The following is a 24,228-nucleotide window of genomic DNA, read 5'->3' on the forward strand; positions in this document are numbered from 1 at the left end:
CGTTTTGGGCCTGGCACGTGTCATAGTTCTGGGCTTAGCCCAAGGCAACCTGCCATTGTAGGTTCATCGTCCTTTCCTTCTCTTTGCTTTGAATATTTTTATAACTTCCATTTTCGATAGGGCCCGTTTCTCCCCATAATGTTTTACGAGGTACATTCGATGCACAAACTACCTAATTCCCGAAATTTGAGATTTTCGGATATTTGAATATCCAATTTACTCCTCCATTGATAGAAGCAATGACGGAGTGCTATCAGTTCGACTTCTCATATCAATAACGAAAGGGAAAAAAATAATGATGAAGAATGGTGCACCCCCTTGTCAAAATGTTAAATTTTTCGATCATATTTTCACATTATTGGGGGGGAGAAACTCGGAAGCCAATAGAGGGTCCACCCCAGTTCGGTCAAATCCACAAGTGTCTAAAGGCATGTTCGGAAGCCCTGGGCTTTTTATTTTGGCCCAATCCGAGGGCGACCCGAGTCCAAGTTTACCCATTGGTCATCTCCACAGGCCTAAAGAGAAGAGCTCGCCAACAAAGATCTCAAAATGCTATGAAACCGACAATTTTGTCCTGCGAAAAAGACTGCTCGCGATATGACACTATAGTTTTTCTGACATCTGAATTCCAAGAGGAAGTATCGCCCACGATGGATGCTTCCGAGTTATTCCAGGGGAGGCCCACCTCATCCGACAGCACACGTGCATCGGACGCGCATAATACTTTTTCCTACTCCCAAAATTGCGTAGTTCTCCGACCAATTTGGGCCTTTGGTCCACTGGGCCCATCTACTAAAGCCCAACTGTCGCTCGTCCTAGGGTTTATGCATCGACCGCTGGCCAATGAAAAGCTCGCATTCCAATTTTCTCAGGAGCACGCCGAGTTTTGGCTACTTCCACTCCGATAAACCCTCTCCAGCCTCCTCTCATTCCCTCCCAGTCCCCCACACGGCCCTACATCTGGAGACAGCGAAAAATGAGCCGCGGCAGCAAACGCACAAAAACCCCACGAGAGAGAGAGCGAAACTGGTGGCTTGAATCCTCCATTCCCACACTAGTTTCCACACTCCTGTCCCCTCCGCTGCTGTCGATCTTGTCCCAAAAACCCTCGCACTCTCTTTCTCTCTCTCTACTCTCTGTCTCTCTCTCACCGTCTTCAACCCTAGTCTCCGTTACGCGCACGCACTCCCTCTCTCTCTAGGATCTCCGTGGCTGCTTCAAGCTACAAGCCTCGCGCGGTCGGTCCTCTCGTGCGCCGGTGATCGTCGGCCGGAGCTGGATATGATCGGCGTCGTCGGAGGATTCGTTTATAGAGACTCGTGAAGGAGGAGCCCTCCCACCGCTCGCTCGCTCGCTCGCTCGCTGCTGATAGGGCGGCGCTGATCCTTGCATTTATCGGTTTTGATTCGGGTGATTTGAAGGGCGCTCGCGAGATCGGGGGGCGATGGTGACGGCCGAGAACGAGAGCGTCGACGAGCAGAGGGAGCTCGCCGCGCCGAAGTCGCCGTGGAAGACCCCGGCGGCGCCGGCCGCGGCTGCGGCTGCGGCTGCGGCTGCGGCGGCCGACGGGGGCGCCGCGGATGCTCCGGTGATGGGCGCGGAGTCCTGGCCTGCCCTTGGGGATGCTCCGCCGCCGCGGACGAAGAGCGCGGAGTCCCTGGCAAAGCCTCCGGCTCCGGTTGCTTCCGACAGAGGAGCTCCCCCGCCAGCCGCTCAGGTTTGGCTTCTGTCCGATCGCTATAGATTAAGCTCGCTGGGCTGTACTTGACGGCGTTTCGGTTTCGACCTGCGATGATCGGTATTAATAGCGGTGTCATTTTGACGTGGCGTTTTATGAGTTGCTCGCTGCATTTGGAACTTGTATCCTGAGGCATATTCGCTCTTGATTTGCACACGCGTCTGTAACGTATCTGGCAAGTGAAGCCCTTTTAGGAGCAGTTTAGCCTTAAAAACGCGAAACCACACTCGAACTTATGCTCTTAACGAGGGATGGCTTGAATGATGTTCTCGATGATGAATTTGATGGGATGTTCTAGACTTTATCTTTATGTGCTACCTATTTTCGTTCTCACATAACCTTCAATTTTCCATTTTTTTTTTTTAAAATCTTTTTATGGGTTTATCAAGGAAGCTTTACCGGTAGAATGTCCAGTTAGTAAGGGGATTGTAATTTTGATAACCAATACTGGTTTTAGTGCGCTGCTTAGGGGTTAGGACGCAGGAGTGAGTTTGGCAAGGCAGAAGTGTTTGCGACTTCCTATTTTCCTTTTATGCTTGTCCAATATCTCTTAAGTAAATAGACAGGATCAAAATCTGCTGCTTGCAGTTTTGGAGTGCTGTGTGTGTTGGAGAATAGGAATTTCCGTTTGCCTCCTTTCTTGCGACATGCTGAGGCGCCTAACATAATATCAAGTTGAGATCAAGTATTTTAGTAACCTCGATAGGTGAAGAAACTTTGGATGGGAAGAGTCAAAAGTATTGCAACTGGCGTCTTTATTATCTGGCATGTAACAAAGTGGATATAGGCAAGATTTAGACAAGTGTAAAGTGGTAATGAACAGATAAACTCATATATACCATGCCATTCAAATGCATGGATCGTACGTTGTCTTATTTGGAATAAGTTTGAGAAAATTAACTTGTTTTATGGGTATCATTTTATCAAGATTGCTGAAATGAAATGATCGACAAATAAGGTGTTAATTTCTTTCCGTTTGCAGATTGTTGTTAACCCTTGTGATAAATTGCTAGCTCTCTGTGGTTTCAGTAGTACGTACTTCTCTACTTTGAACTATGCATGATCAATGACTTCTTTTTTGACACTTAAAGCAATGACAGTACGACCTGTTGTTGGTTTTGCATTAAGAATATTTCTTCTGTTGTTTCTCTCCTTTTGTGTTTGCACATTTGAATTTGATCTGATGCTAAAATGTGAATGTTTTATCACTAATTTTGCTTGAGAAGTCTAAAGTTTTTGAAACTGTTATTATAAAGAAGTACATGCATCCGGTTTATGCAGGAAAACCGGTGGATGCATTAATTTTGATGCTGGAATGTACTTCAAAGAACTTGTACTTTGTTGTTGTGCGTGATTGCTAAGTGTTGCCTTTTCCTTTGCTTTGGTGGAGCTTCATTTCATAACCTGCTGCATTTTCTGTTTCTTTTACATTCACCATTCATGCAGCCTAAGTCTCAAGGGTCTGGAAACTTTAACTCACAGAAGCATTCATCAACACGTCATCAAAAATCAGGTTCCAAGCGCAACCCAAATGGTGGCCCTCCTTTCCCTGTACAATTACCATATGGTCAATTTCCTCCTCACCCCATGTTTCATGCTTTGATTCCTGGCCCCCAAATGGGCGTCCCCGGATATGTTTGCCATCCATGTCCTGGACCTTTTCCAAGTGTTGAGACTCCTTTGGTGAAGTCAGGAGGTGAAACACCTGGACAGCCTTTTATTCCGGGTGCTAGTGGCGTTAATCCCAGTAGAAGTCAACCTTTACCACAAGGAGATCCTAATGCTTCTGCTGTGAATTTTGCAAATAGAAGACCTAATATGCAGCAGTCTGGTGGTCCTTCCCAACCATGGAATCATCGAGTATTTGGCCCCGGAGACACCATTCCAATGCAACAGGTTGTTGGACCAAGAACGTATTTTAGGGGTTCATTCTATGGTCCAGCTCCTGGATTCATGGTTGGTCCAGGTTTCCCTGGTAATAATACATCCATGGCTTCTCAGCTTTAACTGGTGTGTTTGTTTTTATTCGTAGAAATAAAAAGAAGTTGTGTTGTCTTCCTACCAAAAGTTATGATATTATTCAAATTGAAAAATGTATGACTAGATTATATCTGAATTTACATGTATAGATTTAAAAGGTGCGGAAGTTTCAAGTTCTGGGATTAAATAAAAGGTCAAAGTGCGTAAGTACAGGATTTAAAAATAAAAATAAATAAATAAATAAATAAATAAAAGAGCAAAATGTGAAAAGTAAAAGTCATTCTAGACACTCGCTGTATAGGTTATTTAATCCTTCAGTCCGTCCTCTTGTAAGGCAAAGGATTATCAGATGATCTATTCAGCATTGAGAGAATGAACCCAAAAGGGATATTTGGCCTTTATTCGCTTTTCTGTCTTAATTATTTGTCAAGGTGCATGGTCTATATGCAATACTCCAGTTATTTCGTTGGGAAAGGTATGAATTTGGGCCTGGTTCCTTTTCATGGTGGCAATAGATGTTCTTGTATCTGTTCATATAGTTTATCTTTGACTTTTTGACTGGCCAGTGACCTGGCACCTGGAGCACCTTGTTGTGAGAGGTAATCAGCTGCTGTAGTGATGGAAGAAAAGGAGTTTATGAATGATACATCTAATTGAAATATCGCTAAAATTGAGATAGCATCCAAAGCCATGATTGGAATTCATTGAGGGGATAGGTTGCTGGATCTTTTCTTGTTTCTTCGAGGTGCTTGGAATAGTAAAAACCTTTCAAGACCTGGTTTTTACCCTGTATTTCTGATCTGGATTTTCTTAATGGAGTCATGAAAAATTCAGTGGATATGAATAGGTGCATTATCAAAGTATACAAGATGTATAATCCAGAACCATCTAGAAGAAGAGCGAGCTCCAACCATTATTTTGTTCAAACAAGTGATGTATATTAAGTTTCTTGGAAAGTTGAAACTAACTCTTGCCCTCTTTCTTCTTCTTTTCTTAATGTAAAAGCAAATTCATGTACTTGATCTGTTGCTTTGTTATTATTTTTTAACCTTATATGCCACCAGATTAAAGCACATGTTTCACTTTGATGATTATGTCACTTGTTATGGAAACATGGGTCATCAGAGACCAAGGGTTGGTTCGCCAGATTCCATCCTTTCCAAATCCTAGACATGGTTCAAGTATCACCATCCCCTCTCTCACATTATCTGACCGACTTAAAAAGTTCTAAAAATCATGGAGAGAAATATATATATTTACACCAGAAAACCGGAACTTTTCTAGGTGTGGTTTTTTTGTTTTATCATCCTTTCTCCCTTATGTAACGGACTTTTAGTTGTCATTAGTTATTTCACCAGAAAAAAGAAAGCGTGGGTATCATAAAAAAATTCAAAGTGTAATGTGATGTAAATTTATCCTCTAGGTTCAACATATCTGCATTAGCTTATGGCTGGGTTAGCCAAAATGTCCTCTTCTTCATGCCATTAGCCGAGGCTTCTTCTCTGACAAGGGCTTCTTATCAGTGCAAGTGTGCTCATACTTGGTGAGGTCCATAGAAAAGTTGAAATTATCATAAAGATTTATATGGTTGGACTTCTAAATAATGCTGGATGATATTTACTGCAGGATATGAGAGTTGAAGGTAAGAAAAATCCTACTAGGTAATGGGTTGAATTGGTATTAGTGTGGATACAGCAAAATAATTCTATTAGATCAAATAAGTACCTTGTGTTAGAATTGAGAAATTCTATGGCTAAAAACTTTAGTATTCTCTTGTTTATTGCCTGTGTTTACAATTTAGGTAGAATACTGTCACCCATTGTTACTAAAAAGTTTAAAGAAACCTCAGAAATGGGAGAAGGGAGGAAAGCGAGGAATTTCCTTCATATCTCCTTGCTATTTGTTATCTGCCTTAATATTGTTTATTCGGTTCCTTAGATTGCTTGGTCATTTCGATATTATGTTTTTGCCAGGTGTTTTATTACCTCTGAATTAAATTGTTTGTCTCTGTCACAGGTCCTGCATCCATTTGCTATGTTCCTTTTGCTCCTCGAGGACCGTATCCTCCACAATTTGTTTCACATCCTGGAAATCCAGGGGCTAGCACCCTACCCCCAGAAACACTGGCATTGAAGTCGAACATTATTAAACAAATTGAGTATTACTTCAGGTATTGCTCCTTTATTACTTCTGCAAATTAAACCACTGTCTGTGGACCTCTGGTTTCCTCCTCTAATGAAAAAGAATCTGAGCGTGAAAAAGAATCTGAGCGTTATCCATCCCATTACCATCAGGTGCACAAACATTAACAGTGTGCATGCTGCTGGTAGTGCTCTCCAATAAATTAAAATATTTATCAAATGACAGAGTATGTGTACGCAGAAATCGTTCATGTTTAATCAGCAACGCATGGAATTTGCTCTCATTTTCTTAATGCTCCTTTGACATTTCTATTTTGTGTGTTTGCCTTAGTAATTTACTTGAGGGTGTGCTCCGTGTGCTGTGCAAGACATGATAGACATGATCCAGAAAATGCTGTTAAAAATATCTTATGGTCATTGCAGTTGCACGATTGTTTGCTTGCTTGCAGAACATGTTTCTGCTAGTGTAATTGTTGACTTTTTCTTGTTGCAGTGATGAGAATTTGCAGAAGGACAATTATCTAATCGAGTTAATGGATGAACAAGGATGGGTTTCAATATCTGAAATTGCTAACTTCAGAAGGGTATGTGTTGATGCAATATGCTATTTTATTTTGCTTGGAAGGTACATTAATGCTGTATTTGATGCATGTGCAATGTGCATCAGTCAAGTTCATTTTACAAAATAATTCACGTTAGTTTTCGCTTAATATTGTTAGATGAAACACCTTTAATAGTCAAAAGGCTATTCTTTGTTTGATGTGTGGTTGCAGGTACAGAATATGTGCACCGACATACTATTCATCCTCTATGCTTTGCAAAGTTCAAGCACTATTGAAGTAAAGGTATGATTTTGGTGTTCAATAGTTGATGAAAAATGTGTGCTGACAGGATTGTGAAATGTTTCTTTTGCTAGATTACTCTTTCCTTTGGTTGGACTATGATGAAAAACTTAAAATGCTTACAAAATGGCTTTCCGACAGTTATGCATGATTTGATCATTCTTCTTCAGTCGTTCCAAAAGACATATCATCCAAGCTTAATGCCCTTTCAATTTTTCAGTGTTTATGGGCCAATTTGCATTATTGAACATGCAGGGTGACAATATAAGAAAGCGGGACGAGTGGTCAAAGTGGACTCAGAAGAAGAATGAATCTACTTCAAAAGCTGAGACTCCTAAAAGTCAACTTGGTGTTGATTCTTTTGAGGATAGCAAAGCAACTGAAGATAAAGCAGAGAGTCTCCTACAGGGAAGCTGTGCCACACATCCATCATGTGATGCAGAGTGTACTTTGAATGGGAAAACTTCTCAATCAGCCGTCAAGTGCATAAACCATGCTACTGGCACTACTCCTTTTCCTGATGATGTACAAGAGACAGAATCAACAACATTGGGCGATTATAGGAAACAGAGAAACCAAGTGCTATCAGTTACGTCTAGAAACATTAATGTTTCTGACTTGTCTGACGACTTCTCTAGCACATTTATGCTCGATGAAGAGCTGGAGCTAGAGCAAAGTACTGTGAAAAGAGACGATCTTTCTCTAATTAGAAGGTGCCTCATGCTTTATCCTTCTTGCTTCTTTCATATGCAGTTCAAAAATAGTATTTTCCCAAGAAGTGTGTTTTCGGCAGCTGGGATTGTTGGCAGTCTTCTGAATTGTTTTTAGGCATCAGGGATGTCAGCATATAAATTCCGCTTTTGCAAATGTTACTAATGGAACTAAAAAGGATCTCAAGCATTAATATATTATGTGATACGTATCCATGGGAAAGAGCACTGATGCATTAATTATGAGGACACAAATATCTGGGGAGATGTTTATTTTTTCGAAAGATGTGCAAGAGGAACTAATTCTAACTGACATCAGGTTTTAGAAAAAGTAGGTCAATCTAAGCACTTTTAAAATGGATAATATAAGATGCAGCGCCAAGGGTGCTGATTATTTCTAGTGATTACATAGTCCAATAGCCTTGAGGACTAAAAACAATTTTTGTACAGTCTTATTAAATGATGATTCTCTTTTGACCTGGGAGAGGACTATGTAATATATCGTCATGCAGTGAGTCATACATCCATAGTTACAAGTGACAAGGAATTATAAAGGGAAAGTTGGAACCTTGAAGTGTAGCTAGTACCTTTCAATGATGTTTTGCTAGTCAATGATTTTTATTTCTCTCCCTCTTATCTTTATGCTCTTAGCTTTCACTCTTTTTTTTTTTTTTTTTTTTTTTTTTTGTGGGGGGACTCAGGAAACTTATTGGGGACTTTAGAATTTTCATTTGGTTTATAGAAAATGGAGATTGCGGGAATAAGCTTGTTACAGTGTTTTCTTCGGCATTTTTATATGAAATTCTCATTTATGGATCTGCTGCTCAAGAACCGAGATAAAAGTTTATGTTTTTTCTTCTTCCTTTTTTCTAAAATCAATTCTCTAGTAGTTGAGCATAGTTAACTTTCAATGTCTTATCACCATCTAAATATCATAATTTTCAAACTAATTTCTATGCTAAACAAGAAATGACCATGTTGGTTTCAGTACTTGTTAACCGCATCATCATAATGTTTCTTTAAATCAGCTGACTACTGATAATTCATCTTTGTTCGATCTTATATTTCTGACTGCAAGACTTTTGTCAGATAATGTAAGACCTTTTGTTAGGCATTTTTGGACCAGATGTTCAAATGTCACCATGTTTTTGGGTAATGGATTCTCGTTTTAACTCTCTCTCTCTCTCTCCTCTCTCTCTCTCTCTCTGTCTCGTTTGGGCTTATGTTTTGGTAGAGTTGATGATGAAGATGAGGACGTGGGCTATGATCATGATGTTCAGAGACTAGTGATAGTAACACAGGTATTGCTATTTTTTCAGCAAAAAGAAATGTTTGAGTGAAGAACACGTGCATTGCTGTTCAATCTGTGAGTCGAGGTGTCGTCAGTCACTTCTCTATGTTTCTTGTGGTTTTGGACAATTTTGTTATTTTCCGGTAGTACTAAAAACATGCTTTGTCTGGAAATGTGGAGTTCTAGACTTAAAATGCTCTTAATTGCCTTCGCTATTGATTTTGCATGCTTAAACGTGCTTTAAGTTTACAAACAGATGTTGTCTACTGAACATGATTTTGTCATGCTTGTGCAAGAAGAGCATAATTTTGTAAAGAAACCACGTTTCATTGACCTTTAGCATCCCACTCTTTTGTTAGCTTATGGTTGGGAAGCTGCTTTGATCATCTTTCATTTTTTTTTTAAGCACCTGGCTGAGGTCTGATTCAGAAAATTTTGAGAGAGATTAGCTTGTATTTATTTATGGAGTCTCTATCTGTATCTAAACTACATGTTATTTTTATTCCTGGTCCATACGCTCTATCTCTCTTATGGTCTCAGTTGATAACAGGGATAATCATTAGACAGTTTGGTGCTTGAAAGCATCACCCATTTTGTCTGGAGTGTAACTTTTCGAGATATATAGTCTTGATAGGAAGCAGTAAGTATCCAAAGACAAACAGAAGCTCACCTTTTTCTTCATTGTCTCTTTTTCCTCGTAGGGAGAAATGTTCATCGACTTCACTAGAAACAACTGTCTTTCAAAAGGAACTTTTTTGTTTCTCTGTTTTTTCACTGTCTGATGATGATTCACTCTAGAACTTTGTCCAGTGCTCCGGATTTGGAAGTCGCTGAATCTTTTCTGTGTGCAATGCAGAATGGCAGGATATGTTATGAAACTGGAGGCAATGAATCAAAGTCAATCTCTAGTGAGCTTGCTTCTGCAATTGATGAGGGTCTTTACTTCTATGAGCAGGTTGGAGAGAATTTCTTTATTTTAGTCTTTCATCGCTAACTTGAAGTTTGCATCATGGATGATGGTCTTTTCACTGCTGACAGGAACTGGAGAAAAAGCAATCCAATCGTCGAAAGAACAACTCTTTGGAGAATGGATCTGGAAAATGTGGCCTGGGCGTATCAAACTTCAAGCCAGGGGAATATTTTGCTGCGTCCAGCAGTCCTGTTGAATCTGGCATTACTAATCCCCGCAGAAAGCAAAATAAGAGTTCCTCTAAGCAACACACATCCATTAAGCAGCGTTTTTTTTCCAGCAACTTTAGAAATCATGGTACCGCTCGAAGCACTATAGGAGTGATATCGGAGAGTCCACCAAGCAATTCCTTTGGTTATTTCTTTGGGTCTACTCCTCCTGAAAATCATGGGTTAGTTTAAAATTTTTGCTACTATCTTTGTGGTCTCTCCTAATTTTCCCAATCAGCATATTGTAGAAGGAATTTTTTCCCTTACGTTGTGCCAATCTGACTCCAGGTTTAGGTGGTCTTGCTGGTTTAGTTTTTTGTGAGTGTAACACAAACCTAATCGTGACATTTACAGGCCTAGGTCTTCAAAATTGAGTAATTCACCTCATGGAAATATCTCTGGCTGTAGTCCACCTGTTGGTTCGATGCCAAAGTCATTTCCACCATTTCAACATCCAAGTCACCGTCTTTTGGAGGAAAATGGTTTTAAACAACAAATGTAAGGGCTCCTTGTTAGACTTGCTTGTTTAATTTGAGGTTTGACTCACACGGTTGCTCTACCCTTAAGGTAAAACAGCAAATGTAAGGGCTCCTTGTTAAATATGCTTGTTTAATTTGAGGTTTGACTCACACGGTTGCTCTACCCTTAAGGTACCTGAAGTATCGCAAACGGTGCTTGAATGACAGAAAGAAGTCAGGAATCGGTTGCAGTGAGGTGCGTCCGTCTGCTTTTTGGCTCTTTGTTTCTTAAGAGTTGAAGATGAGCTATATATGTTGATTGCAGAAGTCATTGTCGTTTGAGACCTGGATTGTGAAGGCTCGTACTTCTTTCTACGATATACCTACTTTCATGTTTTTGTTGGAATGTTTCACCAGTCCTGTTTAACATTGAGATGCAAATGGTGGAAACTTTCCTCTTTGACCCTTTCTTTCGTAGGTCTTTTCCCTGTTAGTTGGTAAAGAAGCCATGATTTTCTTGCTGATTCCTGTGAACTCATTAAGAAACACACAATTATATTGGGTCAATATAGGAAGATGAGACAAAAGGCTAGCCGGTCATGCACTTTCTGCTTTCCCTTCTATCTGTTATTATACGAATGCCTTCGGCTTCTTAGGAGCTCAATGTTTATGGCTTCCCAATTCCAATGCTTTATCATGCTCCCAGGAGCTTTGCTTGCGGAACCCTTTTGCTGCAGTGTGATGGCCAGTCTGCATGAGCTTAATTTCTCTAAGCACGAATCATTTGGCTTCCTCATTGTCAGCTCGCGCAGTTGATTTATTTGGGTTTTGGTATCTGTGGCCTTTTCAACCACTCTTCCTTGGAGACAATTGACTTTTGTGTGCAGGAAATGAACACACTCTACCGGTTTTGGTCGTACTTTCTTAGAGACGTGTTTGTTCCTCCTATGTATGAAGAGTTCCACAAACTTGCACTTGAAGATGCTGCGGCTAACTACAATTATGGACTAGAGTGCCTTTTCAGGTTCTATAGGTATTACAGCCAGATATCCTTTTGTTCTATTCTTTAATTGACTTGTTTATATTTTGCTTCATTCTGTCTTTTGAATTGATTAGACACTCACTGATGGTAGCATCAATTCACTTACACCAGAAATCTACAGTAGCTGCCTTCTCTAATTTTATAGTCACTTAGCTTAAACTTTATTGAGTTGATAAAATTTAATGTCCAGCGGGCCTTGCCAGCTGATTGGTGTACTGGAGACTGCACTATGGCATTTAGCACATCCTTGTACCATCTGTCTTGCCTATACTTTGTAGGCCACTGAAAATCACGTTGTACATTATCTTGTCTTATGAAACTTTGTCCATTGTAGTTATGGCTTGGAGAAGGAATTCAGAGAGGATCTGTATAAGGATTTTGAAAAGCTCACCCTCGACTTCTACCATAAAGGCAATCTCTATGGCCTTGAGAAATACTGGTAACTTTTCCCCCCGCCTTTAACTTTTACTCAGATTGATTGAACTTTCTTTGTGCCATTTTATTTGGCACATTGTGCAATTTTTGCATTGACCAATAAAGCAATCTAATGTTTAGCTTAGTTATTGCACCATAAATTGGTTTATTAAGAGGCATTTTTTTCTTCTTAGTTGAAGCGAGTTAGAAGCTTCCCTCTCTGCGTTCTTGCCTTCTGTTGTGTATCAGCATCGTCGAGAATTTTCATAAGCAAACAGGTGTTCTTCCTCTATGTTACTTACTTGATTAACTCCAAAATATTCATATCAAGTTACAGCTGTTTGTTTCTTTTCTTTGGCCACCATGTTCACAATTCCACTTTCTTCACTCTCCTTCACCAATTTTTCAAAAGTGGCTTTGCTCCTCTTTAGAAGATGTGGGAATGACAATGCCTTGGATTCTCTGTTGATATGCTTTAGACTTATCTAAGTTAAACTGACCTGTTGAAATTTCTCAATGAGATGTGAAACTTTTTACGCCGGAAACTGCGATCTGTCAACTTCTAATATGCAAGGATGTCATGGAATAAGCTTGAGCTAGCCTTTTGAAGGAGTTTAACTATTTATCATCAAGGGCGAAACAAATGATCTTTCTGATCTTTAACGTTGAACAAATAACACCAAGAGGAATAAGAGCTTTGAATATGGTAAAAACGATTTCCAAGTTCTTCAAGCGAGTATAGAGCGCGCTCCCATTGTCATAGACTATTTTAGAACATTCTCGGCACCTTTCCTTTTTTAAGGAGACATTAGCCTTGGCCATGAAGTTGAGATGGAAAATGCCCAGAGAATCTGCCTTTGATTACTAAAGTTCTAATTGATCAATTGTGGAGTGGCTATTTGTAGAGTCGCTTCGGACAAAATCTGATTCTGGAGTCCTTCATCCCCTCTATTTTTTAATGCAAGGCCATTTTCCTCCATCCGAACATGAGAAATTCACATTCTTTCTGATTGTTTTGGAAGCACAAACTGTGGTATTCTTCAGTCTCCCCCTTTGCCTTGCTATAATGATATTGGTTTGGTGTGCAAATCAAGTATAGTTATAGACTATAGTTACTAATTTTATCTTTCATTAATACACGGATATATGCCTTGATGAGGCTTCATGCTTCAGAATTCAGCAGGTTTGTGTTTTGTACATTGCATTATTAGTAGGTGTAGAGTCTTTTTCTTCCTGAATTATATGTAGAAGTAACTTTGGTGTGATAGGGCATTTCACCATTATCGCCACCAGAAAGATCCAATCAAGAAGCAACCAGACTTGGAGAGGTTGCTCTCAGAGGAATACCGCACCTTGGACGATTTCCACGCCAAAGAGAGAGCTAACACCACCGTGAAGGAAGAGGGCCATTAGGGAGCAGTTTGCTCGTGTTCCGGCATGGCAACGTCCAATTTTGAAAGAGCACGCTAACGATTTGACTGAGGAGTTTGAGATAATGCAAAGCTCCTGTTTTTGGCTTTGGGTGCAAAGAAGTGGTTCCTGTGTTCTTTTGGTGTTCTTACGGTCACCGAGGCTTTTTCTCTTTTTTCTCCCCTTGGACAGTTCTTTCATCTCTCACGTCGTGTCTTTATTCTTGTCCACAGGCTTAGAGAGGTGCCCTTTGTGCGCATCCTCTCGGTTGTAATTTGTATATAGAGGGGGAAAAACCGGAAACCGAACCAAAAAAATGAAAAAAGAACAGAAAAAAAGAGAAGAAAAATAAGGTTGCAGTTTTAAATCTCGTCCGGAATGGAACAATAAGAGATTGCGATGCTGGTGTATTTGGCAGCCACCTTTTTTTTTTTATTCTTTACGCAATGTGATCGGCGATCTTGAGGTTGGGCTATTGCAGGATTGTCAGATTAAAGCTGCATTCCAAAGCAGCGCATCCTCCGCTTGCTTTGGACGTTGGTTGATTCTCAATTTGTGGGGAGGTAAAGCAAACGGTCACCCTGAAAATGAGAGGTGATTATCTGACCCAATATCGTGGAGGATAGGATTAATTGATTAGATATTCATGCCTTTGATCATTTATTTGCGTGTACCTGCAGTAACACTTAAGTAATGTCCTTTGATTTCGCCTGTTTCGGTGATTTGAAAATTGCTTCGGCTCAAAATAAGAAAACGGTTTCTCTAAACGCATAAATGGTTGAGTTCACGTTCTCATCATGTTTCGTAAAATCAAGTCCGAAGATATTCATAAACTGCTCAACCGTTGTTCTAAGCGAATAACCCGAATTTAGGTTTAATTGCACATCCTGGACGTCCATACTTGTTAAATTTCTCTCGACTTTGATGTCACGAGGCGGGCCTTGAAAAGTTGAAACTTTTCATACGGGAAGGAGGGATTTGCAGATAATAATAACATAACCTCCTTGAAAAAGGTCTAAAGGACAAGTTACGTAACATATACCATCGGGACTTCATATTTTTATAAAAAATGATGACACCTTGTACTGAAAATGCGTCGCGCTCGAAGCTATCTTGCAACCTAACAATTGATCTCAGAATATAATGATTTCGATTCGTTTCCCCGGTTTCACCTTTCAAGAAAGGAACCCCATAAATTGGATCTACGGCTTCTTTCTAGACTTCCAAAAGTGCAACTTTAATGTTCTCTTAGTTGAGTAGCCTCATTTTCTGGAAAATGAATAACAAATGATCGCCACCGCTAAAGGGAAATAACAATTCTGGACATCCTCCGAGGCCGGAGGAATCTAAACGGATATAAATGAATCCGAAATTTCTCGATCTCCACGGTCGGGAGAAATATTCCTAGACTGTCCATTTTTTTGTTATCAGTCATGCTCAAGGAATGGCAAGTGTTGCCAAACAGACGACGGTCTACTCACAACGCTGAATCTTCAAGTGCCGAACTAGGTGATAGTAACAAGTTTAATAAATAACAAAACCAAGCGTTCCTGTTCATGGCAGTCTGTACGGCCATATATAGTATCAGGGCTGCTCTTCCCTAGTGTAAGGCCACATCCGAAGTACCTAAGCATAATATATACAGAAAAAGAAACCGCCGTGTCTGGCCGAGTCACGGAAAATATCCAGATGGATAAAAGGCCAGAGCTCAGCCACCACAAAACATGAAAGGAGTCTTCGTGACCCAGAGGTCAATCAAGCAAAAAAACCTGTACTGGTGAAAAAAGCCGCGTGCCCGGAGGAAGGAGGAAGGGCGAGTAAAGCCTTCAACAGAAAAACATGGAGTTGCACACTTTCTCCTGCAACCTGGGCAGCTGAGGAACGGCAACTGGTCCTGCAGAAGTCAGCCCGCCTTGGCTAGATGAAGTCTCCGAAGCATCCTCAAATTTCATGAACTGACCCATTTGAGTAGCCGCTAAGTGAGCATAGCAAACTGGTGCAACTGGATTTAGGGGGAGAAACAGGGAGACAGTTAAGATCGTAATTCATATAAACTGTTTAGTAATCAGAGAGCTCCATTTGCCACTGTCAATATTCTAAGATATATGGCACAACGACCACCATGAAATCTTTAAACTATGCGTTTCTTTTTTTTTCTTTTTTTGGGGCAAGTATGGCATTGTCATATCATGAAAGACTTCCTAAAAGAATATTTGCAAGGAGATCTTATTTACCAACGGATATAGCAGTAGTGCTTCTCTGATACCTGCAACATCATAAGCAAAATTTTCTCAATGGATGCGCCAAAAGTGCAAGCTCAAAATCAATCCAAGTGGAGTTTCAAGAGTTTTTACTTACACGTAAGACAGTGAATGAACAAGCTCCTGCAGATCATCGGCTGAAAAGCCAACCTCATCCATTAATACATGGTAGTGAGTGGGTCTGGTTGTCCCCTGTAATGTATTATATTTAAAATTAAAAGCACGCAAAAGACATAAAACATGAACGCATTTTCAGGTTGGTACTACTGCATGAACATTCTTTCCCATTCAGAGCTCAACTAGATGAGAGGAAATTTACAAGGATTAAACAGCAATCAATTCTAAGGAGAAGCAACAATCACGAGGAATATTTTCTTGTTTACTCACAATCATCCCCGCATGGGCACAGAGATAGAAGTCATTGTTGCGTGGATGACAAACTTTGTTGTCTATGATTGTCCCTGCAGGGAAAAAAAAGAAAAATTAGGTAGACGTCTTATAATCACTTTATTCCAATTTATAGTCACGGAAAGGTTTTTACCAGGAGGAACATTATCCGGCGATCCGGGCTGGAAGAACTTGGTATGATGGTTTTTCTGAGCAACAATCACGACAAACTTGGGGGACCATTTCTCATCAAGAAACTTGCAGGCCTGAAAATTTCTTAGCATAAACTAAACCATTTTTCCAGAAATATTTTCTGCATTAAAGTCATTTGGAAGCTAACCTCAATAATCTGATCCAGTTCAATGTTTAAAACCTGATTAAACTGGGACTCGCTGACTCCATCCCTGGAGCAAGCACAATAAGAGAGAGATGTGAGCTGCATAGCAAGAAACTACGAGTGCACTCCCACCAGATTGAGAATGTGCACTACGATGTGCAAATTCCATAAATAACACTTAAATTCACAGAATAATCTTTCGGAATGTGCACTACCTGGAAGTCTACTTGAATCAAAATCAAGAGAAAGAATAAAAGTTTTGAACACTGGTTTTATAGGATGTAATACATGATGTCCATTACGATATGACATCCAACTCCATACCTGAATATGATGATTTGCTCGGGCTTCCTCTTACCTGAACTCACATAGAAGTCGAGGAGAAGTTCCCTGGGGTAAAGAAGAATAGAGGTGAAACCGTATATAGCTTGTAGACAAATGGAATCACAAGCCTGGTGAAGAATGGATAGCTACTAACAATTCTATTTAAAAGGAAATGAAAGTTACGAAAAAGTACTACTGAGTGAAAGAACTAAGAGCAAACCTCATTATCCCCTCATCCACAGTATCAGACACCTTCTTGAATAAGTTGTCGATCATCTCAACTTTAGGAGATTGTGTCCGCACAGAAGCCCGATAGCGAGAAATTAGAGGCCATTGGCGGGAGCTAACAACCTGGAGAAGCAAACATCAAGTTACCTAGAGAACAATCCAAGATATTCACAATGCAAAATGATCCAGCATGTTACCGCAGCAATTGATGGAATATCTGATTGCCCAGGAGAGCCATGCGATACATCCATTCCAAGGATTATAGTGGGTAATTTAGACACCAAGGGTATAGAAGGAGAATGCTCAACGGCCAGAACTGAATTCAAGCCCCCAAGCTGCAATGACACTTAATCAATATCTAAGGTGAAAATGATTAGGGGCGTGCGTGCACGCGCACGAGAGAGAGAGAGAGAGAGCAAAACACTCACCTTTGCATTGATTTTTAGGAGAACATTAGTGAGATACTGATCATTAACCCTCGTAGGAGCAATGCACTGAGTAACAATCCCAAATTCAGCAAGATTCTTTTTCTTCCACGGACCTAGATATTAGATTAAACTCAACATCAAAGAATCAGGGCAGATAAATAAAACTGGCAAGATTAACGAAAGAGAACAGCCAACCATAGAGATCAGAATTCTTTCTCTCAGGAAGCAAGCAAAGAAGGAATTGTGGTGCACCAGGAAGCTTTGACTGTATCTCCTCAAACATCTTCTCCACTCTAACAACAGGTGGAGCTCGCCTAAATTGCTGACTCTCCTCAATTACTTCAAATGGTTGGTCGATATGCTACATAAGGAGGAAAGAATTCATCTAGCCCTATCAGATTGTATGTATTTTGAGCACAATACAAAGTGTCAAAATGAACAATAAAATTGCATCTGCTGCAGGAAAAAAAAAAATAGGTAGGGCCTTTCCATATAAACATTCATTCATCACATAGAAACATTCATCCATCACTATCAGAGTAGACATATTTACAAGTATACTTTTAAGGCACGCATAGGATTTAGAAACAACCGAAAGACTTTGCATCTGCTGTAAGCATAAAGGTAGAGCAGAGACTTTCATATAAAACCTAACATAACACAAAACCTTTTTGACCGAAAAAAGAAAGAACATAAAACCTACAATTCCTTTCATAGCGCCACATTTTATGAGATCTCTAACGAGCCCGCGAACATCACAGCGAGCAGAGAAGTTCACAACAGCCCATCTCTCTATCTTCGTTGGCTCAACCAATTTCTGAAAAGACATTTCATAAATTAGCAAAGGGCAGTTTGCAAAGTGGAAATCAGCCCACAGGAACCAGACATACCTTATTGTTGAAGTTCCACCTCCCATTGCGAGGAAAAAAATCTTCCCCGTTGCCTACTTTCAGCTGCACAAAAATGACGGTATGGAGATTTAGAGTGAGGAAGATGGCTAGGGTTCCAACAGATAATTACAGTTGAACTACAGAAAATAATACCCTGGGTGCAGGTAAAACACGGCCTTCGACTTGAGTGAACTTTGTATTGATGGATACCCCACATGAGCGCAGCATCGGCTCAGCATCGTACCTGTTCAAATTCAGAGCCTGCCAAGAGAACCTTGAACTTAATACATAGAAATATAAAAATAAATTACCATACGCTACATATGTACATATATAGAACAATAATCAAATTGGAGTGCACTCACATCAGACAGAACTCTCATCCGCTCTTGTGGCTTTTGCCGTGATTTTTCAACCAGAGAAGCCCTTTGAAGATTAGTCAGAGCTTTGGTGTAGCGTTGCAAGGATACCAACGTGCACAGCTAAGAAGATCAAAGTTTGGGTTAAAAAATATCATCGCTCTTTGTAGTTCCCACTAGTATATTACATAACTTAAAAAATATCATCACTCTTCGTAGTTCCCACTAGTATATTATAGAGCCTATCCTATACCTCTAGAGGAATAAAAGTCGGTCGCTTTGGTTTGCCAACATTGATGCATGGGAAATCTCCAGAATATCGCAACTCTATGTGGCGGTGGCTGACAAAATAATCATACACCGTCACTTCTATGGTCTCTGCCTCACCATCTGCATCCTTTTTGCTTTTCTGCTTCAAAGAAAACCTGCAGAATGATGGCATAAGGCATATTTTAAATGCTGATTAATAATATACAAGAGAGAACAGAAAGGGAAGGGGAAGTGAAGGAACAAAGACCATACAATTGCTCCTTGCATGGCCTCTCACTAAGGCCAGTTATCTTGTATTCCATGTTGGTTGGACTTGCCTTGATCCTCAAATTTTTAAGGGTTCGTTTAGCCTGCAGGCAAACGTTCAGAATCCAGAATACAGAACAGGTATTGCATTCTGATCTAATGTACAAACGATCATTACCTTAGCCCAATCAACAGAATAGGGATCTTTCACATTTTGGTTCGCGATCAAAAAGTCCACTACTGGTCCAGGCTGAATTATCATAGTGGTCGATACATCTGACAAAACAGGCATTCATTTAAAAAAATCCCATCAGGAATAGAAAGAAAATGGGGCAATACACCAAACCCACCAATGTTGAGAGACAATCCTCCCTGGCTTGTTCTAAAACTTGAATGAAATCCTCTGCATCCAAGGACGCCTCCACCCACATCTGTGAAGTTTCTCGGGTCATTGTGAAAGAAAGATTGGCGAACAAGTAGGCAGCCCCTGAAACAGGCAAATTTAGTCTAGGTCTTGATACAGCAACAAGACCATCGCAACAGAGTTGATGCCAAAGAGATTCTTACTGCTTTGACGCATGCTGCCTCAATACGATATCCAGCACCCTGAGAGCTTCCTGAGAATTCTCTGATTCCTGACCGCGCAGGGCATTGCCAATTGCCTGCATGGGAATCTTTGCTGCAAAGCTAATCTCTACTTTGAAAGTTTTCGACTGATACGGGCGTCGTAGTCTCTTTCGATCACTCTCATTGGGACTTCCACCATCAGGACTAGCATTACCATTATTTCTATGCATAAAGGGCGTAGTTTAGTACTTGAGAACATATAGGGAAAGAACCAAGTAATCACATGTATACCTGCTAGAGGTAACATCCTCAAGCACAACAGTGAATTCAAGCTTGTTCTGAGGGAGGGGACCGACAGTGAACAAGCTCTTCTCACCGTCATATGCAAAGTCCTTTCCAGCTAACTCGCTGCTATAGGTAGCTTGTACTTTATCAATCACTTTTCTACCAACTCCCTTGCCATCAACAGGACGGCCATCCTCATAAGAAAGAGATACCTAATGCAGCAGAACAAACAAGAAGTGAAACCGCTACATAACTCAACCATCGAAGCAAATCAACAGAGGCAGAATCAACAGGAAAGATAATTGATGATACATACCGAATAATGGAAGAATTGACCGTCAAGATTGGTAACATTTACTTTGAAGTGATTAGTTAGCAGAGGTATCTTCTGGCCTTTAGAACCAGGGCCCCGTCTAGCAATTGGGACCCGAGAAACTTTCTTCTTTACAGGAGGTGGAGGAATCTCATGTTCAACTCGCTCAGGAACAATATCTGGCGGAATAACAGCAGGAGGTGGCGGTGGCGGTGGCAAATCATTACCCGCCCCATTTCCATTTGGCTCGGACGAGTCCATATCTGGTCAGTGGATACAGGTCACGTGATTTGGGTAAAACACTATACAAGCAATTAATGCAACCAAATCTTTTTACTGGAAATATTTCCCAGAACAGAGTAATGTCGGCAGTGCAGAAAGATCAACTGGCTACTAAACAACACAACTGTCAATCATCTTTCTCTATCAAATAAATCCCAGCGAAAATCTGCATAGATGAAGCACATGTGACTCGAGAGGACTACTTAATGTTGCTTAATCGATGCGAAACACATATATCAGGTCAGTGGACACAGGTCACATGATTTGGGTAAAACGCTATACAAGTAATTAATGCAACCAAATCTTTTTACTGGAAATATTTCCCAGAACAAAGTAATGTCAGCGGTGCAGAATGATCAACTGGCTACTACAACAACACAACCATCAATTATCTTTCTCTATCAAGTAAATTCCACCGAGTTGCCAAATTTCCCTACTCCATTATAACTCAAAAGTCGAACAGAAGGGCCAAGCCATCACATGAAAAAAATAAAAGAACCCATGATGTCAGCAATGTGACAGAATCAGAACACCACAAGGAACCATCAAACAAGATCAAGCGTAAAGGAACGCAAGAACAAGAAAATCCTCCATGCGCTGAGCAATTTCTGCAAAATTTACTCTGGCTACCCAACATGCAGCGAATATTTCGGACACTGATGACAATATTTCGCAATCCACGTCACCCAGAAACTGATTCTGACAGAGGAGCCCCGGAAAACAGAGCTAAAGAATCAAGAAGAACAAAACCCCAAAAAAAACACGGGACGAACCCCAGAACAGCAAACGCGAACACGAGCAAATAACAAAACGAAAAGCGCCGATTCGACTCGAGAGCAAACAAGCACCGCACGAGAAACGAAGCAAAACAACGACAGTACCCCCCCTAGAGCAAAGCCAAAAACACCATAAAACACGGGGGGGCGAATCGAGGGGAACAAAAAGGAAGGAGCACCTCCTCCTCTGGAGAGGAGGCGAATACGGACAAACACCTCTTACACAGTCGAAGCACCGCTGATGCTGCTCCTCCTCTCAGACGACAGATGCGACGTAAAAGACCGTCAAAGAAGAAAAGGCATCATTACAAAAAAAAGAAGCAAAAAAACAAACGTTTCAAAAGAAGTCAAAAAGAACGCCATAATCAACAACAACAGAAAAAGAACAAAGAAAAAAAGTAAAAAAAAAAAAAAAAAGCAAAGCAAAGTCGCCGGACAGAGCCAATATTCTAACAAAGCCTGAGACGAAGAGAAAATCGATTAAAAAAAAAAAGAGCGTGCGTCGGAGCAGGAAACACGAAAGCCGTCCCCGATCGAGCGCGAAGAGAAGCGGCATTGCAGATTTCGCGCCTCGGAAGCACCGAAGGCGCCGTCGCCGTCGATGCCCCCAGAAAAACGACGGCGAGAAAATCCTTCCCGAAACCCGCGACGATCGGAAGACGACGACGGCCGCGAGTTCAAGAGCGCGCTACCTGGAGGACGGAGAAGGACCGGAGGGAGAGAAACCCTAGGCGGGGGGAGAGATTTTCCTCGCTGGAGCTCCCTCCTCGCTCGCGCTGTTTCAACAGCGAAATCGTCGGACAGTCTCTCGCTCTCGCTCTCCCTCGAACAGCGCCACTGTTTTGCTAGCAAAAAGCGACCCTTCTTTTACAGGGTGCTCAGCATTTATACCGCCCATGACGTCCTGCCTCCGTTAAAACCCAAGGTCCGGAAGGCCCCCGTCACGGTGCGATGCGAAGTACGGGGGCCTCCCGTGCGCTCTCCACCGAAAAGCTTCCACGTCGCGGCGAGATCTTGGCTGGGGACCCATTTGGTACCGCGATATTTTTGTTTTTGCTCGCGATAATTTCATGGACGGGATGTGATTGTACAAGGTGGATTACAGGCATGCTCTGTTAGATGACCCGCGTTTATATTCTAATTTAATTATATGATTGAATTCTTTCACGTGTTGACAATTCATTGGATGATGACGTCTTATGTTTGAATTTTAATTATTTAACCTGAATCTCTTTCTTACTAATAATCCAACGGTGAATGTAGAAATTAATTTTTACGCTGAAAGTAAGCTATAAAAAGTCATATTAAATTTTTACTACCTAGTCAACTTTCCAAGGGCGTTCTTCTTTGCAAAGTCGATAAATTATTTTTCCTGTATTAGATCTATTTCCGCCATTAAACGTTTTGCTATATAATTGAAATTATAAAGTTTACAGCGAAATTTTTAGTAAATTTCATAACTGTGTTCGGATTTGGTCATCGCGAAAGGGTTAATTTGAATATCTATGCGTTGTTGTTTTAATAAATGGTGGCCGTAAGTGGGGACTTGACTAGTTTAAGGAAAATCATATTTAGCTTTTTATATTTGCTTTGATTTGTTCCCTTTTTCTTAATACTTGCCTAATTGTGTTGAGAAGGAACGGATATTCTTGACCGATATACTTAGATAGTCTAAATTCTTACCATATTATGTACTCACTTTGATTTCTCATTGCTTCAACATGATATTTAACGAGCTTTTATTTATATCATCAAGAGTTTGATAGAATATCAAATTAAAAATCTCGCAAGTAATTTCTCATTATATTTTCAATTTTCACCGCACTTAGAAATCATATATAAATTCATCATATTCCTTGAGTTTTTCTAGCTAGATTATGGAGCTATATTTTGTTATTGCAATCCAACATTTTTAGAACTATATCAAGGTCGCCAATTCAATTGGGAACCGGTCTGCCCTTTCGATACATTCCATAACCCTGCCTTTTTTTTGTCGAAATTGGACAAACTATTCGTATTGACTCGTGGAAAAATCCATTCAAAGAATAATTAAATGGATGAAAAATTGCATTGGCCCACCAGCTTAATTGAGCCAAGGCTCTATAGAGCCAATAATGCAATAAAGTTACGGCAAAAATGTCGAAGTTTTTGTCAATATTTATCTATGTATTCAACGTAATATTGATAATCACTTCGATAAAACATCATCATGGGCGGTATTCAATCAAACAAACTAGGTGAATAACATTAAGGACAACAACATTCATATTCAAAATATTTTGAATTAGTTGATATTTTTATATTTTTAGTTATTCCTGTAATTATTACTATAACCGACTAATTCAAAATATTTGAATTAGTCCATTCATATCTCATATAATTAGTACTGTAGTTATTACCATAATTGACTTATTCAAAATTCAAAAAATTTTGAATTAGTCTATGTAATTATTGTAAGAGCCAAACATAAACTCTATGAATACAGACGCTATGAATTCAATTGATAAGCGAAACTCATACTCAAATTTAGAGTTTATTTTTGCATGGTATTAGAGCATATTGAGGTAGACTTTTGTTTCGTTCAGCATTTAGCGTCACAACGTAGACTCAAGGTTGACTTCATTTCTTCACCAATCCTCTTATATGATGTTGCCATGATTTGCTTGAATCCAAGTTGAAGATCATCCAAAAGACCATCTTCAACTTGCGAGGGCCTCAATGCATGACTTATTTGAATTCAAATATTTTCAATTAATTAATACCTTTATCGTTTTGTTATTATTATAATTATTACCGTAATAGACTAATTCAAAATATTTGAATTAGTTCATTTATATCTCATGTAATTATTATCGTAGTTATTACTATAACGGACTAATTTAAAATTCACCTCTTATAGGATGTTGCCATGATTTGCTCAAAGCCAAGTTGAAGATCATCCAAAAGACCATCTTCAACTTGCGAGGGCCTAACCGACCAAAAATAAATAAAAAAACCTGTGAGGGCCTCAATGCATGACTTATTCGAATTTAAATATTTTCAATTAATTAATACATTCACCATTTAGTTA

General features: G+C 40.1%; 2 protein-coding genes across 5 annotated transcripts; one reads left to right on the forward strand and one right to left on the reverse strand.

The window, feature by feature from the left end:
* The first annotated feature begins 988 nt into the window (after positions 1 to 988).
* LOC104433918 (la-related protein 1A) lies at positions 989 to 13,640 on the forward strand. Its single transcript, XM_010046824.3, has 14 exons — positions 989 to 1,717; positions 3,185 to 3,713; positions 5,735 to 5,888; positions 6,353 to 6,443; positions 6,633 to 6,704; positions 6,957 to 7,414; positions 8,646 to 8,712; positions 9,559 to 9,657; positions 9,741 to 10,063; positions 10,236 to 10,379; positions 10,532 to 10,595; positions 11,227 to 11,372; positions 11,716 to 11,820; positions 13,064 to 13,640. The coding sequence occupies exons 1-14, from the start codon at positions 1,445 to 1,447 to the stop codon at positions 13,206 to 13,208; spliced, it is 2,670 nt and encodes an 889-aa protein (XP_010045126.2). The 5' UTR covers positions 989 to 1,444; the 3' UTR covers positions 13,209 to 13,640.
* Positions 13,641 to 14,679: 1,039 nt separating this feature from the next.
* On the reverse strand, positions 14,680 to 22,021 carry LOC104433919 (protein argonaute 4). 4 transcript variants are annotated; one of them, XM_010046826.3, is made up of 23 exons: positions 21,851 to 22,021; positions 20,104 to 20,363; positions 19,794 to 19,999; positions 19,503 to 19,724; positions 19,286 to 19,422; positions 19,114 to 19,211; positions 18,942 to 19,039; positions 18,673 to 18,844; positions 18,426 to 18,542; positions 18,214 to 18,321; positions 18,061 to 18,123; positions 17,874 to 17,987; positions 17,366 to 17,531; positions 17,171 to 17,283; positions 16,940 to 17,077; positions 16,735 to 16,865; positions 16,515 to 16,580; positions 16,194 to 16,257; positions 16,008 to 16,119; positions 15,854 to 15,927; positions 15,564 to 15,658; positions 15,440 to 15,471; positions 14,680 to 15,207 (listed from the first exon to the last, which is right to left on the reverse strand). In XM_010046826.3, the coding sequence occupies exons 2-23, from the start codon at positions 20,359 to 20,361 to the stop codon at positions 15,032 to 15,034; spliced, it is 2,760 nt and encodes a 919-aa protein (XP_010045128.2). In that variant the 5' UTR covers positions 20,362 to 20,363; positions 21,851 to 22,021; the 3' UTR covers positions 14,680 to 15,031. The 4 variants fall into 4 exon arrangements, with proteins under 4 accessions (XP_010045128.2, XP_010045131.2, XP_010045129.2 ...); XM_010046829.3 differs by lacking the exon at positions 21,851 to 22,021 and adding an exon at positions 21,382 to 21,490; XM_010046827.3 differs by lacking the exon at positions 21,851 to 22,021 and adding an exon at positions 21,338 to 21,359.
* Between the last annotated feature and the right edge of the window lie 2,207 nt (positions 22,022 to 24,228).

The sequence above is a fragment of the Eucalyptus grandis genome, chromosome 2, assembly GCF_016545825.1.
Source record: "Eucalyptus grandis isolate ANBG69807.140 chromosome 2, ASM1654582v1, whole genome shotgun sequence".
NCBI classification, from domain to species: domain Eukaryota; kingdom Viridiplantae; phylum Streptophyta; class Magnoliopsida; order Myrtales; family Myrtaceae; genus Eucalyptus; species Eucalyptus grandis.